We start from the raw sequence: 17,735 nt of genomic DNA, 5'->3' as shown, positions 1-17,735 counted from the left end.
GAAGGGCAGTGGTGCGCCCCTTAACCGCAACCATTGCGCAAGTAATGGTGTGAGGACTACCGGGGATCCATGAATGTAAAGTTGAGAATGACCGAGTCCGCATATATGGGCATTAACTCATTAACACTATCGCCTCATATCCTTAAGGTGGAGTTTAAGTGTCCCCTCCAATTTTTTTTAGTGATTTATTCCTAGACCCGAGTGATGGAGTGAACAGGTAAGGTGAGTATGATCACTCCACCTGGACAGCGCCATTATGCGCCATGGTTTGCAACTGAGCACCTATTTAGAATGAGCTACGTCGTTATGTCTACAGACAAAAAAAAATGGGACAGAAGGAGGTAAAAAAAACTTGAGCAGCACGTCTCAGAATGGTGTCATACGTATACTTTAGGCACTGGGTCAAAAAGAATTAAAGCGATTTATTCGAACTAAGAATTAATCGCTTTAATTCTTTTAACCCAGTGCTTAAAGTATACGTATGACACCATCAATTCGAATTAAGTCGAACTCAATCGTAATCAAACGCGACTGAAAGAGCTCGCTTAGGAACAACTGAGTCCGCTTTTCACCGATTCGACCCAAGTCCGAGAAAAGAGGATCGTGTGGTCACACGATAGCCTGAGAATCGTGGTCAGTCAACGCCGACTGAAACTGCATGAACGCCACCTTTCTTTAATGTGCTCTAGCTGTTTGCAAACGTGACGGTAAGCGTCGCACGAAGTGACTAAGACCGTTGCAAACTATTGGGTTAAACTGCTTGCCTAATTCACCAGCGGTAAAATATTGTTGCAGGTTCAAAAGAGTGGAAGTCGCCACGCAGCTGGCATGGGCTGTGGCGGCAGCAGCCATGCAACGCTTCCGCTGGATGTCGTCGTAAGTCAACAGACATGTTTACTATGACTAAGTACAGCCTGAACACAGTACATTGTCTTGTGGGTGTGTTGCAGAGTTGAGCTCTGAGAGACGAGTGTTGTTAAGGGCAGTGCGCATTAATGTCGTAGGGGGGATTAACTGGCAGGTCGGTGTTGATGGCGCAAATTAAGGGAACCCAAATCCGAACTCAGCCAGAGGAAATACATATAATGCAAGCAGTTCAGACACCTTTGGCACCATGTCACGTTTTCTCAGCGCAATTTTTAGTTCGCAAAATTCAAAACAAAAATCTACATGCAGTTTATACATGTGCACTTAGGTATGAAGCAAAGGTAGCTCCTGCCTAGTGCAAAATTTTCTCAAGACATGCACATCATTTCGAAAGAACACAGCACTCTCATTTCTATGATCATATGCAGCTGTGTATCTACTACTTTGCACTGATATCTCCGGCTATGCAGTAAATACGACGCTGCTCTGGTTCGATGCACAGTGACTTGTAAACTAAGCATAAAAAATCTTTAAAAGTGCAGCAATAGAAGTTTATTCAAAGACATTCTTCTATCCCATCATGACGTTCAGCGGCTGCTAGGGCTAACACATCATGTTCTCTGTATGTTTTTTTTTTAACAGGTCACATATCCTCATAAGGACACTGTGGCAGAAATGGTGAAGCCTCAGCAAAACTCTTACGTGCCTCATACCGAAACAACTACTGTGGCCCAGGTATGTGGCTAACTAAGCAAAATATGGCCGACATTTCGGTGCAGGATCATGCACTGTAGGTCTCTACAAATACAAATGTGTTGTCTTTCCCGCCACGCATGAAAGACAGAACACTGCTGGGTACGACGGGCACGGCAAGTCTGGCTCGGGCACCGAATCTTCTCTCAGAAACAATAGCCTTTGCTGACCACCAGTCATACATAATCTTTTCTCTGCGCCTAAAAGTTGTAAAAACGATAGAACAGCTCGTACGAAATCTTAAAATTGTTTTAAGCGATACTGTTTTATAGGAAACATTTTTTCAATGTCGCGAACAGGTTACTTCGAACAGTATGGATTTCCCTCCTACAGCACTGAAAAAAGTGACAGGCCTCCTTATTCAGCGGCGCTTAAAATGATTACAGTGACCAGTGTCGAGCAATCAATAGTCGACGTTTGTAGCAATACACTGCGCGCAACGCGTCATCTTTTGCCGGAAACGAAGCTGTGCAGTGCGCGAAAGGCAGCTGTTGATTATTAATGGGCACCGGTGTTCGCTTGCACGCTTAGCCTTCGTCGCTCATTAGTAGTTTGCTTCAAGTACAACCGCTGCAAGAAAAGGCCGTTTTCTCGGCGTTCTGCGTAGCCTCTCTCGTCAGCGTTTGTTACTCAACATTAAGGCTTTTGTGGCTGTCCCTCACAACTCAGCCATCGATGATCTTACGAACGCACGTGAGGACAATGTGTATGGAGTCAGTCAAAGCTCCCGCTAGTATGCAAGGCATAGAATCAAGGCCAGAAGAATAGATGCCCCGGTCCAACCTCACAGACGTTCGTTGTTTGTGCATTAAAGCAAATCACATCTGGCTGACCACATGGTAAGAATAGCGCCCCCCCCCCCCCCCCCCCCCAAAAAAAAAGAGTAGAAATAAATAGCGCCCAATGAATCAGGGAACGTTCACAGGCGTTCCGAACTTCACAGAGTTCCCTTTTTACTATATCGAGCCCCCTAACCGATTTCTTAAAAGTTCCAGCTCGTTCCAGGGGCTTCCGGTTCTTTCGTCTTTTCAAGTTTCCACTTTGTAGGCCTACTATTGGAGCAAGATATTTTGTTTCATTGTCCGGAACAAGAGGTGAACCGAACGATTTCAGAAATGTGGACAGCACTCTGCATGAGCGTTCTAGAGTAGGCTGGAGCGCGCGCTGACAGCGGGCGTTAACTGCGGCGCGATCTCCCGTCCGCAGGTGACGCATCCAGCACAGCCCGCCAAGGACCCAGAACCCGCGGGCGACTCGGGGACCACGGAGGAGCCCATCGCGGCCGAGTGGCTGCACGCGTACGTGCAGCACGAGCGGCGCATACAGCAGCTGGAGCGCCGGCGCACGCTCCAGTGTTACCAGATCAAGCTCGACCAGCTGCGGCAGATGGAGGTTACCGCCGCCAACCTGGAGAACGACCGGCAGAGGCTGTCGCAGAAAATGTGAGCAGTGGGGCACATATCTAACCGCTACATGTAGAGGGCGCGAGCGCAGGCTCTTTAAACGTGACGGCGTGAGACAGTCCTCAGTAATAAACAGTCAACCATAACGAAATGAGTTGTGTTTTTACGTTAGGAGAAGATGGCAAGAGCAGAAAGGGAAAAGGCAGTTAGATTTGGACGAGCAGATCATGAAGAAAGGAAAGGCGCGGTAACTGCTCCTCTCTGGGTGGACACCTGCAACTTCACCCTAAGAAAAAAAGGTCAATAGTTGTAAAATGGGGACAGCGAAACGAGACACACATGAACTAAGTCTGGTTGGCTGCACTACGGGAGAGAAATGGGGATAGAAATGAGTCAAAAAGATAAATAATAAGAAAGAAGATATTGGAATAAGATGGACGGTAAAAGAAGAAGGCAAGTAGAGAAAACCCATTTCTTGCGAACACGCCACGGGGCAGCACATGGTAAATGGTTCCCCAGGCCATTTGGTCTAGTGTACCGCAGCACAGAGTTTGTTTTGTAAGTAAATAGGCCGGGACGTCGGGACCCGGGAAGAAGTAAGCAGCACTTTCATTTCTTTGAAATAAGCATGCTGAAAGTAGCTGCGCAATCATTTTTCTTCTTCAGAAATAAGATTAATAATTTCCCTGATATGAAAATTCCTTTGCGCTCGTACAAAGTAAACATGGAAACGGTGGCTGCGGGCGCACAACTGTTTATTTACGGCAACGCTGTCTCGGCTGCTAGCTGCGGTTTCTACGCAAATGATTCGTGCAAAACGATGGATTATATTTTCTAGACGTTTGCGTTACTTTCCGTGTAGAAACCTTAAACATGGGCGACGTGGATGCTGCTTGCGACTACTGACAGCGCCCGATAAGGAATTGCGCACAAACATATTGCGTCAACCAGTATTAGAATAGCCGCTGGTAGTCTTAGTTTCTTGTGCGCTGATTAGAGAAAAGTTTCACTGACCGTTTTTTGTTTCGTAACTAAGAACCGTGCAGCTCCACCACGTAAATGTTGCTCCATCAGGACCATTTATCTGACCATCCACCGATTCATACATTCCCCAGACCTTAAAGTAATACCCGAAAGCACAGCACACTAATGGCGAGGACTGGCACATAAGGTGTGCGGTATTCTATTATCATAAAGGAATTTGTTCATCTTTCAGAATCTAGGCAGAATTGCTAAGCTAATAGCAGTGGCGGTCATGAACAAATAACTTGCACTTCAGTAACTTCACATCTGGATCAAAATAACCGAGTACAGAAGCGAACGTAAGTGCGCAGCAGACCACGTTTGAATAGAAAACAACTAGACGTATTCATATTTTTCATACATTCTTTTTTAGAAAAATTTTCATGCACACAATAGAAAATAAATCAGACCACTACATAAACCGTGCCGTCGGTGTTGAGATAAATGGCACGGCCACATAAGGTATCAATACGTAATTCGCGTTGTACCACAAGGGAAACACAGGGGCAGATATCGCAAGCATAATCAGTCTCATGCAATTCATTTCTAAACAAAACGGCTGGTTATGTACCAACTGTGTGCGAAAAACAGCACTTTGCTTTCTGCGGGCAACAGATCGCCGAACAACGCCAAGTGCAGACACACTATTTGGAGGGCCAGTTGATGCATGCTCAATGTTAATTCGGCGCGAAAAAACACACACACACACACACACACACACACACACACACACACACACACACACACACACACACACACACACACACACACACACACACACACACACACACACACCACACACACACACACACACACACACACACACACACACACACACACCACACACACACACACACACACACACACACACACACACACACACACACACACACACACACACACACACACACACACACACACACACACACACACACACACACACACACACACACACACACACACACACACACACAGACGCAAATTGACAGTGGCTTAATTTGGCTAACCCCGGAATTCAGCGAAAAGCAAGCTCGCTTGCTAAGCGCCTGGGGCTCGTCCATGGCAGCTCCGCTACACGCTCGCGACAGCCGTTGTGTATATACCCACACGACCACGTGGCTATGACGTGGTATCACATGGTCTTACGATACTTCCATCGGATGTCATCACGTGGCTTCACATCACCACATCGGATGTTCGTAAGGTCAACCAAAAGGTCATTCAATGCCAAATGTCAACCAAAGTTCATGGGTCAAGGTCAGGGTCAAGGGTTCGACTCCATAACTGTACCACATACACGACTGACGTGGTTGGGCTGAAGGTCGTTCAAGGTCATTCTCCGGCCTATCCGATGACTGCTTTACCTAACGTAGTGAAGCTTTTCGCTTCAAAACGATACCCACCGAGTCCTGTTTGTTGTTTTCCTTGTCTTTTAGCACCGGATTAACTTTGAACGTTAGCTAGTATCCACAATTTTCTACCAGAATGATAACTATTGTGGCAAACACTGCCGAAGTTATTGTAGATTTCCGCTTCCAAATGCACCTATTGAAATAGCTGCTAAAAGTAGTACGATAACCCGAATTATTATCGACCTCTATCCACTACCATTATATACAAACAAAACATACATACATCACAACACTGATACTAATTATTTTATAATTTAATTAGAACAGCGGTGTTACTTCAACCTTATGAATAAGATTTCGCATTTAAGTAGGTATATCCCATAACTTCAAGATTTGGTCATCACAAAGTTTAACGGCGTTAAACCTGGACTGACTGTATATCACGCGTTCGATTCTTTGACACAACCGCAGCATATCGACAAAAGGTGGGTGCAAATTAAAGATCCCGAAAAAAAAATTCCCCGTCTGCATACATTTCGTGCCCCTCAGCGTACGCCCGGCAGCCGAAATTAATTCGTAGTATATTTCCATTGTTGCGTGGATCACTGTACAGGTGTAGTTGAAAGCCTATAAACATCTATTTTTGTTTTCGGACGCACCGTACCACCGTCGAACGCTTTTAAGAAGCTTCACGGATTGTAGTAGGACTATAGTTAAAGAACCCCGAGGTGGTTGAAATTTCCGGAGCCTTTCACTACGGCGTTCCTCACAGCCTTAGTCGCTTTGGGAAGTTACGCCCCATAAATCAAACAAAGCAAAAAAAGTTTGCAGCTGAGGGCAACAGCTCATGGTCCGAAACATTAAACGATATCAGCCTTGGAAGGTTCTGTCAATTGTACCAAATTCTTGCGGTTATAATCGAGTTTTGAGATTACTTTCTTTTTTGCGCCAAGGAAAATTCAGTAACGGATGTATTATATATATATATATATATATATATATATATATATATATATATATATATATATATATATATATATATATATATATATATATATATATATATATATATATATATATTGCTGAGGATGAGTGGCGGTTCATGTGGTGGTGGTGGTGTAAGTTTACAGTTTGCATAAAAGTTAATGGCGCGGTTGTGTTACGGTCATTGATATATGATGCTTATTGGATGACAGTTTCCACACACTTTAGCGAGGAAGAAGCGCCATGTTTTTTGTTTGTCCTTTTTTGCACCAGCCGCCGCATGCATAAACACGTTTATTTACATAAAAATGAGCCTGGTGTGGAGCACAGCTTGCACAGAAGCTTTTTTCGCAATGGCCATGTCGTCATTCATTTACAATACTTGACCCGAGGTCGCAACAACCACTTCGCGGTCGTCATTGTAAGCTGCGCGGCGCAGGCACGGGTCCGCACGTGTCTGTAATGTACATCGATTGCCCACACGATGTCAACATCATTTGTCTATGGACGACGGCATTTCAGTTCAGCACGCCATCACGCCTTGTCTGGAGGACGCACGCAATACACGCGACAACACAGGACACGCAAGCGGGATTTTCTCTGGCAGATGAGCAATGTCAGGACGCGAAGAGGAATCGGGCCTTTTACCGACGCAGAAAAATAACACTAAAAGCGCCCCTATAAACATGTGATATATGTTGGAGTAAAGTGATGGCAGGATTTTAGGGCGTACTCATTCATTACACTGCAGGAAAGAAGAGTGAAGGGTCATAGAATGGGGTAATATAATAGAAATGTAGTAGCAGTCCTGATTAGTGAAACACGTAGATTATTAACGCGAAAGCATTAAATGACTCATCGGCAACGAAACTTGGCGTTCATGTCCAGCAGCAGTGGTCTGAAAACCTTGATGACGTCACTGTGTGCTCACATGATGTCATCAGTAGGCCATAAGACAGTAATGGGTGATAACAGGCAATAAAGTAAAGACATTAGACGAGACAGTAGTAGTCAGTGATATGGATAGTGACATTGATAGTTATAGTGATAGTGGCCGTTTTTGAATGATAAAGGAGGATACTAAATAAAGATGAGGGTCATCAATGACAATTGCAATGATAAAGGCCTTTAGGTGAAATGCCTTTACAGTAAAAGCCTTTATATCACAGGATGCTTTCGCATTCACAGCACGTAAGGACCTTAAGTGCACACCGCAACTATTAATACTCGTATGACAGTTGTCATTCCGTTGTTTAAGCCCTGCGACGGCTGTTCATAATTATTCTCTGTCGAGGACTCTCAATATTATAGCTGGCGGGAATTAATTGCTCTTATGACTGAAATTTGTATCAGTAATAAAAAGAAATATAACATGAGAATGAACTAATACTCATCTCCGGCACAACGGTGTCATGTTTTACGATAGACTTTATGCGGGTTTAACGTCCCAAAGCGACTCAGGCTATGAGAGACGCCGTAGTGAAGAACTTCGGAAATTTCGACCACCTGCGGTTCCTTAACGCGCCCTGACATCGCACAGTACACGGGCCTCCAGAATTTCGCCTCCATCGAAATTCGACCACCGCGGCCGGGATCGAACCCGCGTCTTTCGGGCCAGTAGTCGAGCGCCATAACAACTCAGCCACCGCGGCGGCGTTTTGCGATGAAAGTTGGCTGAGATGTTTCTCATAAAGAAGTACCTTGATTTATCATGTAGGCTCAGAATAGAGGGGTTAACAGCAGGAGGTGTAACCATTGCTCCCCTAATTCAACTCCTATTGAATTCTATGTTAAAATGAAAGGTCTTGCGCGACTACGGTTGTACGTCTTTACCTCAACCTTCCCCTTCATCTTGCACATTTTTTTTACCCATTAATATAAAAGCTACGAAGCTAGTGACGAAATCAGCTTGCTGCGATGCCCTAAAGGTGCGAAGGAGTTTGTTCCACAGTACACCTGCCTAACAGGCACGTAGCCATAAATTGATTTCGGGAAAGGCCCGAAGCAGTTGTATAGGGCGAAGCCTAGGCAAGGGGGGGGGCTCCCCCCCCCCCCTTTGATACGTCTCTGCTGCCAACATTATTCCAGCCATGACGTGCCATTGAATCCATGTGCAAATCAATATCTAGCGCAGCAGTCGCACGCGCACGGACCCACACAAACACGCGCGCACACGCAAAGAACTGAAGCTACAGCAGTGCCGGACACAGCACTCAGTTCGCATGGCCCACCACGCCAACAAATGTGTTTGTTCCAGGGCGGCAGTGAACAGCCTGTTCGACGACGGTGAAGCGGTGACGGTGAGGAACGAGCTGCTGAGGCAAAGGGACGCCGACGACGCGCTGCACCCGGACCAAGAGGAGTACCTGGACAACGTCAATCGGATGGTGAGGGAGACTCCTCTGCCTCAGCCGGAAGCTTTGCTTGCGGTTGTGCACTGCGCGCTAGTCATTCAGTTCCTAACGCACGGGAGCACAGTCTCTTTCCTCTCAATGCTGTACCGATACACACTCAAAGTCTCGCACTTTTGCCGCAGATAGTGCCGTGCGTTCAGTATACGCGTCTTTCTGTGCACTCTGCGGTGACCCTTTAACTGCGCTTGTTGCGGTAACTTGCGGTGTCTTTTACAGCGCTTTGTCAGTTTATTACCCAGAAAAGTCGCGTCGTAGGTAAAATAACATGTTCCTCTACGAAATTATCCATGAACACATTCCCAACTACCTCATCCCGCTTGTGAATGCTACCGGTTAGTTACAGTTGCTTGAGATTTCCGTGCCGGGTGATCTCTGCATGCTTTCCAGGTTTCGGTTCATCGTGAGAATAGTTTGTGTAACGCGATACAGACGGTGTCGGCCTAACACACTGCGCGTGTATACACAAATGAAGGAAGCCAACAGTCATCTTAACCAAAGTAAGATGGGATAATGTTTCTCTGTTTTGTATAATTTACGGGCTTAATCAATAATAGTGCAATTATTTTAACGCTGAAAGATAATTGATCAGGAAGCAGAAGAAAAACGGCATGCCACTGGTCGGATCTAAACCCATGACGTCCAAATTTGGTGCTCTACCAACTGAGCTACGGCGGCGGCTGTCTAATCTTCTACTACCGGAAGTATCTATGTTGCGTGTAACTTAACCTTGAGAGAGTTCACCAGCGCCACCCTCGTCCATAGCGACGGACGTAGTACGTCCGGTATTACCGCAAGCTTCACGTGCAACGTGATATACCGGTGAAGGCGGAAGCTGTGCGAGAACCCTCTTATGCTACCTCTTATGTCCCGGCATAGATACATAAAACGGTAAAACAGACACGGGCAGACGGGAGTCGATTCTATGCTGACGAAGCATGTGCGTCACGCACACTGGCAGTGGTTTTTTTTATGTTTATACTTCCTCCAACCATTTGGCATTGTTTCCGCCACTCTTCTTTATTATACTTGTTTCTGTGACAGCCTAGCGTGACCACAGAACGAGGCCGCCTATTCTTTTCTCGAGAAAGGCTAGCCATGAATTAATACTACCAGAAACTTTGGAGAGTGGCCCGTTGGATACGACACGACATTTCCAGCTTCGGGAACAAAAAAGGAAACATTTAAAAAGAAAGACTGGAGATGAACGGAAAACTGGGCAGCTTGGTGCGCCTTACGTTCACACAGTGCAAAAAGACCAAGGACGAAGAAAAAGACGACACAATTGTTTGAGGAAAAGGAAAAAAGTTTGACAAAAAAAAAGGTGTCCACTGAGCTGGTGGTTGGAGTCCTCAGTCCAGGACCCCAGTGGCCTTGGCCGACAAAAGTGCTGAATATCAACTGATTGTAGTTTCGTTCGATAAAAGTTTCAGTTGATAGTTAGCTCTTGTGTCTCCGCTTTTTCTGCGCTCTTTGTATTTTCGCGTTGAATACCAGCACAAGTGATGGGCCACCGCAGGCGACAGATGGCAACGCGCTGCGCTGCGGTTGACGAACACGCCGATAACAAGAGCGCCAGGACGTGTCCAATTTTCAGTATTGGTGGGGTCTTGGCACGTATAGTCGTGGGCATAACATACTTCTCGCATAACGCATAACAGGCACCGCTTGCCTGTTGCCGACCGCCTTTACGAACAGTTTCTCTGCCGGTGGTCCCAAGACATCAAAAACGAGAACCTGGCCTACAAAGGTGCTAACGTTCCCTCGGTCCATCGATTGCTCGCTTCTTTTTCTCCGGGCTCTTTTCCGACACGGTCTCCTTGGAAAGAACTATAGTGGTGGGAGAACTGGTCTCAAGAGAAATCTGGGTCTCACAAACCCCACCGGTGGCAGCACCTGCAATCACAGGACAGTGGCGTATCCCTCAATCGCTGCACCACCGACTAATGGCTAATGACTAATTCCGCACATATGAGCCTTACCGCATTAACACTGTCGCGTTATACTCTTAAGGTGGATTTTCTGCGCCTCCTCCAGTTTTTTTTTTTTTTTTGCGCAGACTAACTTTGGTGTTCATTTTTGGCATAGTATCGTGCCAAACTTTATTCACCTATATTCCGACTGGATATGTTTATTTTTCTGACTTTTTGCGCGAGTGTCTTACTTTTGCCAAAGATTTTTTATTCGTAAGTCACATACAGTGTTTTTCTTTGCATCATTGAAAAGAGATTTCTGTTAGCTGTACGATGATGTGCTACAATAAAAAATAATAATTTATGAGCGAAAAATTTTTATATGCACAACCCTTAAATTGATCATTTTCCGGCGTTAAGATAGCACTTACGCACATATCACGAGAAAACCGCCGCGAACCTGAAGCGAACTCATCCGAAATATTATGGAACTTTCTGTTCGAACGGTATCTAGCAGAAAGAACTTAGCCCCGAGCGGGATTGGAACCAGCGGCGGCGCAAACCAGGAACCGCCGTTTCCCGATGCCATCGATCACACGGCCATCGCAACAGTCGCTCGCACTGTGCGTTAGATAGCGCAGTCTTCATCATCTTTCATCCGTTTTTTTTCTGCGCCGAGAATGTTTGCGAAGGCTGCTGAGGACCGAGCGAGAGTCATGGCGCCTCAAACTTGGAAAGGGACCTTACAAATGCAGCGAAAGACGTCGAACGCGCTGCCCAGCACGAAAAATAGACGCGGCTGAATGCGGCGGAATTAAACACACCTGTAGCGGTCTGCGCTGGCCACGTGCCGAAGAAGAGCGGGCTGAGCTAGCATGCGCTATAGGACATTAACTACGGTTGCATCGACTACGACATTAACTACGATGCAGCGGTACGTGGCGTCTGGCCAAGGCGGTGTTCCCAGCGTTCTGTGTAGCTTGTGCTGGCGCCACCTTTCTTTTATTAGGCACGTGGCGGGCGCTGGGCACACAGGTCGCTGCACACCACAAGGGGCGAAGGAAGCCGGGCGCACTGTCCAGCTAAAGTGACTGATGAACGACTCTCCTTAACGCTCCAGTGGGGCTGCCATCATCTAAAAGTCGTCCCAGAATGCGCTACATCTAGCCTGCAATAAATTTCACGCTTATATCTACTTTCGACGACAAGACGGGCTATCGGTTTTTTTTTAAATCAAATTTGGTTTGGTTTGGTTTAGGTGGGTTTAACGTCCCAAAGCAACTCAGGATATGAGGGACGCCGTAGTGAAGGGCTCCGGGAATTTCGACCACCTGGGGTTCTTTAACGTGCACTGACAGTACACGTTAAAGAACTAACAGTACAGGGGCCTCTAGAATTTCGCTTCCATCGAAATTCGACCGCCGCGGCCGGGATCTGCAGCCCGCGTCTTTCGGGCCAGCAGCCGAGCGCCATAACCACTGAGCCACCGCGGCGGCGCTCTTGTATCAAATTTGCACCCCTATGGACTTCCCCTGCATTCCTACCATTCATTACCAAAGAAGACCAGACCTTGCATCTGGTCTGGTTCAGGCCTATTGTGTGTGTGTGAAACAAAAATAAACCAGCAAACAATTTGCTTGGCACTGTTAACACTGTAATTATGGCATCGAATGTTGAAGTGTGCAGTTTACAATGTTAGTAAACACATCGTTGTTATTTTGCAGGAAGTATGCAAGAACGAACTAAAATCAACCGAAAGGCAAATTGAAGTTCTCCAGAAAGAAGTACAGGAGCTTTCAAACGACTGCGAGGAGCTGGCCCAACTGTACCAAGACAGAGATAGCCTTTTAGGTATGGCATACTATCGGATTTTTATTTGTTGGACTTGCTTCATATTAATGCATCTTTCACAGCAATGATATTATGTTGCCAAGAACGACACTTAGGACTTCAGTTTCTTTTTTTTACAAAAAAAATATGTAATTTGAAGCATGAAGCATGTTTGAAGCTGTTGGTGTAAACGGGAACTAGGCACTAGGCTAGTAGAAATGTTATCTCGAAACTTACGCAATTTATGCATGCAAAAATAACCACAACAGAGATCTACACAGCATAGGAATAACCAAAGAAAAAAAAAAGAAAAAATACAGTGTGATAAATGACAATTAAAAAGACACCAAATACTGACGAACTGTAGATTGGCTTCCATAAGTTGTCCATTGTGTTGCAGAAGTTAATGCTATGCAATCGCTAACATGGAATTTTGTATGCCTCTGAATCAGTGCGAGCAAAGAGATGCGCCGCGTTTCATGAATTGTAAACAGATGAAAGCCGTCAGTGACACGAGTAAGAAAATCATAACGAAATGCAAGGCCTCACCTTACATACCCTTTCTGTACAAGCTGATGAAATCCAGGTGATTAAAAATAATCCTGAACGATTGTTCAACATCGTTAGGCTTCGTAACATGTTCCGTTACGTTAATCGAGAGAGATTATTGCAACAAATTTTATTACAGCCCACCTTTTTTTATGCAGTGTGTTAAATAGCAATGTATCCAGCTAACAAGCAGTTGTAAAACGAGCACAAATCCAGCGAAAACTGGCGCAACTCGGACAAGAGAAGCTGAAGTCGCTGCACTGAACTAAATCGAAGTCCAGATGCACAGTTTTGAACATCTGTACTAACCAGGTATCCGTGTATACTCATGAGCAATATGAGAGAGCACAAACGCTTTGCAGAAAATTGAAAATTTTCTGCTTACTTTTCCACTGAATGTGAGAATGACTTTTGAATATTGTACGCCAAGAGAAAAATAGTTAGAAAAAGACAGAAAACTGTGCTGGTCACACTCCCGTGAAATCATTTTAACAACGCTCGTTATTCCTTGTGTGGCTATTTCCTTTCTTTAATTTGTACGTTGCAATGGTTTGCTTCTTTTGTTCATGACGACACTGTCCGCGTCATCGAGGTTTTGTTTTTTTTTTTACAGTTACTGCAGTATGTATTTGTGCGCTTTCTTTCATGGCTACCTGTCACTCAAATCTTTCTTGTTTATTTTGATTTCTAGTGTATATTACTTTATTTCATTCATGTACTCACTCCTGCCTGGACAGACAAGAGGTATTTGGCAGTATCAAATAGACAAATAAATGCTCAAACTTTGTTCCTTCTCATATTGCTCACGGCTGCACATCTTTTAAGCTGGATTTCTATCCTCTGACATCATATGACTGGAACTGTTTTTGCGATGCTGCCTTCCTTCATTCCCTGCCTTTACGGCGCGCGCAGACAGCATCATCTCGAAGACGTCCGGGAGCGAACTAGAATGCCAGCTCGCTCTGGACCTCGAGAAGCTGCACATCTGCAAGCAGCAGGTGGACCTGACGCACTTCAAGTGGTCCCAGGCGCTGCTCATGGTGCGACAGGCGTGCGCGCAGTTCTCCCGAGCGCTCAAGAAATGGCAGGACCTGGACACCGTCCCGGAGAGGCACGTATATAAGGCGCCGCTGAAAAGCTTCAATCTTGACTCTTTCCTTCCCTCTCTCTGCAGCGACTCGAAAAGGCAGTACTACTGCGCCGCGGAAACACGGAACAATCTCAGCGCTGCCCTACAGAACCTGCAAGGCGCGCAGCGTTATCTGAAGAACATTGATTTCCCTTACTGCGGGCCCAGCGAAATAGAGACGGTTTACAAGGTACGCTTCTTCTTGCTCTGCGTCTCCTCTCAAAGAGGAAAAAAGCGAAGCGACATTGCCATCATGCAGGGCACGTCTGCGCTACTGGCGTTGACGGACAGACTTGCATGTTTTCTACCCTTGAAGTCCCCGTTTTCGGCGCTGTTATTTTTTAATATGTATCACCAACTCGCCCGCCTTGCTATCGTGTTGAATATATGCGTACCAGGAGGCCGATCGAGACCCTCGCATCACGCGATGCAGCGCGAAAGCCACGCGATGAACCCCTTTCGAGACGTATCCTGATTGATGGTGTTTGGAGGGCATGCATATATTCTAGTAGCGATGCGCGGCTGGGCGTTATTACCTTTTTTCTTTTAACTGATTTCTTTTATGCGGCACTCATATCGCCGGTCTTATTTATATGCGCACTGCGTTCGCCATGATGGATCTGGACGCGATACAGGGTCGGTAATAGTAACGTTAGAGTACATTGCACTTTGGCTGTTTTGCGTGTACGATATCGCCGTCGTATGCAGACTATTATACCGCATAAATATTCACCCTGTTACTGAGCAAATCTGAGCTGCATTTCCAAAGTGGCAAGGAAAGGAAATGGACTCGGTAATATACAGCCGGTCTTCTGCTCTCCGCAGTTAATTGTAGCCGTTCTTAAAAAGGTAATGCATTTTGTAGCAGGTACATCTCATGCGCTCTCCAATCTCTTGATGTTAAATATGCATATCCGTACCTTAGACTTGGTGGACTTCAGTGATTAATACTGAGATCAGTGTGTTATGGTATGTCAGGTGAAGTCAGAGTGCACTTTACTGAAGAGAAAACATGCCAGCCGTATGAAGGAAAAGTATCGCTTTCAACCTCCTAGCTTACAATTATATACAATCACTTAAATTGTGGGAGGCAGGATACGCTTGTCGCATTTAGGTCAGTGAACCCTGATAAACTAGAGAAGTGAAAAGCATAACGAGTACACCGAACTCAGAGCAATCCATCAGAAATTAATGCGCCTCTGTTTTTATTACGGATGTCAGAAGCTGAATTCATCGGCAGCCGGAGATGCGCCCAGGGGCTTATTATTGGCACATGCATTTGTGAGTGACTGAATGAGTGAGTGAAAGTGAGTGAGCGAGAGTGAGTGAATGAGTGAGTGAGTGCGAGTGAATGAGTGAGTGTGAATGAGCGAGTGTGAGTGAATAAGTGCGAATTAGTGAGTGTGAGTGAGTGAATGAGTTAGTGAGTGAATGAATGCGTGAGAGTGAGTGTGAGTGAATGACAGAGTGAGTGTGAGTGAGTGTGAATGAATGAGTGAGTGTGAATGAGTGAGTGTGAATGAGTGAGTGTGAATGAGCCAGTGTGAGTGATTAAATGAGTGAGTGTGAGTGAGTGAGTGTGCGTGAATGAGTGAGAGTGAGTGAATAAGTGTGAGTGCGAGTGAGTGAGTCAGTGTGAGTGAATGAGAGTGTGGGCGAGTGAGTCTGAGTGAATGAATGAGTGTCAGCAAATGTGAGTATGAGTGAGTGTGAGTGAGCGAGTGTGAGAGAATGAATGAATGAGTGAGTGTGAGTGAGTGTGTGAATGAGTGTGAGTGAATGTCAGTGAATGAGTAAGTGTGACTGAATGAGTGAGTGTGAATGAGTGTGAGTGAATGAGTCAGTGTGAGTGAGTCTGAGTCAATATGAATATAATTGAGTGAATGAGTGTGAGTGAATGAGTGAGTGAGTGTGAGTGAATGAATGAGTGTGAGTGAATGAGTGAGTGTGAGTTATTGAGTGAGTGTGAGTTAATGAGTGAAAGTGAGTGAGTGAATGAGTGAGTGCGAGTTAATGAGTGAATGACTGAGTGAATGAGTGTGAGTGAGTGAGTGTGAGTGAATGAGTGAGTGTCTGAATGAGTGTGAGTGAATGAGTGAGTGTCTGAATGAGTGTCAGTGAATGAGTGAGTGAACATTCAGAGTGAGTGGGAGCGAATGAGTGTGAGTGAATATGAGTGAGTGTGAGTAAGCGAGTGAATGAGAGAGTATGAGTGAGTGTGAATAAGTGAGTTAATGTGAGTGAGTGTGAGTATGAGTAGGTGAATAAGTGAGAATGTGAGTGATTGAGTGTGAGTGAGTGAGTATGAGTGAGTGAGTATGAGTGAGTGTGAATGAGTGAGTGAGTATGAGTGAGTGTGAATGAGTGAGTGAATGAGTGAGTGAATGAGTGTGAGTGCATGTGAGTGAATTAATGAGTGTGAAGGTGAGTATGAGTGAGTGAATGAGTGTGTGTGAATGAGTTAGTGTGATTGAATAAGTGAGTGTCAGTAGGTATGAGTGAACGAGTGAGATTGAATGAGTGAGTGGGTGTGAGTGAATGAGTGACTGAATGAGTGAGTGTGAGTGAATGAACATTCAGAGTGAGTAGGAGTGAATGAGTGTGACAGTGAGTGTGAATGAGTGTGAGTGAGTTAATATGAGTGAGTACGAGTGGGTGAATGAGTGAGAGTATGAGTGAATGAGTATGAGTGAATGAGTATGAGTGTTCTTTCGTTAAAATTTAAGCAGCGCTAACTTTTAGGACGAATACACAGAAGACATGACAGGACGGGCGCTGACTCCAACTATGTTTATTGAACACGTTTTTTCGTGGAACATATAAGACAAAACGAACCGTGAGCGCATGCGCATCTGCGACAGACCACAAAAAGAAAAGGCCAAGATGACAACGATGACAGCTAAGGTAGATTAATGAGGGCGGCACGCATTTCGTCCCATATTTTTAAGCAATCTGAATTCGCTGTCATGCAGGGAGACAGAAGTGGTGCTGACACACGTGTCGCCTTTTGCCTTGATGAAAAATGCTTCGGATAATTCCCGAGCTAATCTATCTTTGCTCCTGGTTAGAATTTTGATTTTGTCAAGCCGTGGCTCACAGTTCTCATCGTTTTGGTCCTTGCAAGAAAGGCAATGAGCGGGTAGATTCAGGCATGAGTCTGATGCGTTTCCCAAACTTCGTTCATGTTCCCTGGCACGGTCGTTAACACAACGCCCTGTCTGGCCAACGTACACTTTGCCACAAGAAAGGGGGATCTCATAGACCACACCCGTGGCACACCGGACAAAGGGCTTGGCGTGTTTTGTTCCACAGCCGGATGTTGCAGGGCCACTGCTGCTGACCTTAGGGCACATCTTAGCCAGTTTACAAGGCGCAGAGAACACCATCGGGACGCCGTACTTGTTGCCCACCCTTTTTAGGTTAAGGGACACCTTGTGGATGTAAGGCATAACCACTGGTTTGGCATTCCCGGGTCTTTCTTTTCTACGTGTCTTTTTCTGCCTTCCCTTGAATTTCTGTAG

At 45.6% G+C, this 17,735-nt stretch overlaps 1 protein-coding gene across 2 annotated transcripts in view; it reads left to right on the top strand.

The window, feature by feature from the left end:
- The window catches only part of LOC144094635 (uncharacterized), a 45,709-nt gene that overhangs the window by 14,836 nt on the left and 13,138 nt on the right, over positions 1-17,735 (top strand). For both annotated transcript variants that reach the window (XM_077628558.1, XM_077628557.1), the window contains exons 2-7: positions 796-876; positions 1,510-1,602; positions 2,827-3,062; positions 8,640-8,769; positions 12,431-12,557; positions 13,998-14,404. In XM_077628558.1, coding sequence (XP_077484684.1) covers positions 829-876; positions 1,510-1,602; positions 2,827-3,062; positions 8,640-8,769; positions 12,431-12,557; positions 13,998-14,404 — 1,041 coding nt within the window. In that variant the 5' untranslated portion in view covers positions 796-828. The remainder of the gene's footprint in view (positions 1-795; positions 877-1,509; positions 1,603-2,826; positions 3,063-8,639; positions 8,770-12,430; positions 12,558-13,997; positions 14,405-17,735) is intronic.

The sequence above is a fragment of the Amblyomma americanum genome, chromosome 6 (genome assembly GCF_052857255.1).
Source record: "Amblyomma americanum isolate KBUSLIRL-KWMA chromosome 6, ASM5285725v1, whole genome shotgun sequence".
Classification (NCBI taxonomy): Eukaryota; Metazoa; Arthropoda; class Arachnida; order Ixodida; family Ixodidae; genus Amblyomma; species Amblyomma americanum.
This window is presented reverse-complemented; position numbering and strand designations above follow the sequence as displayed.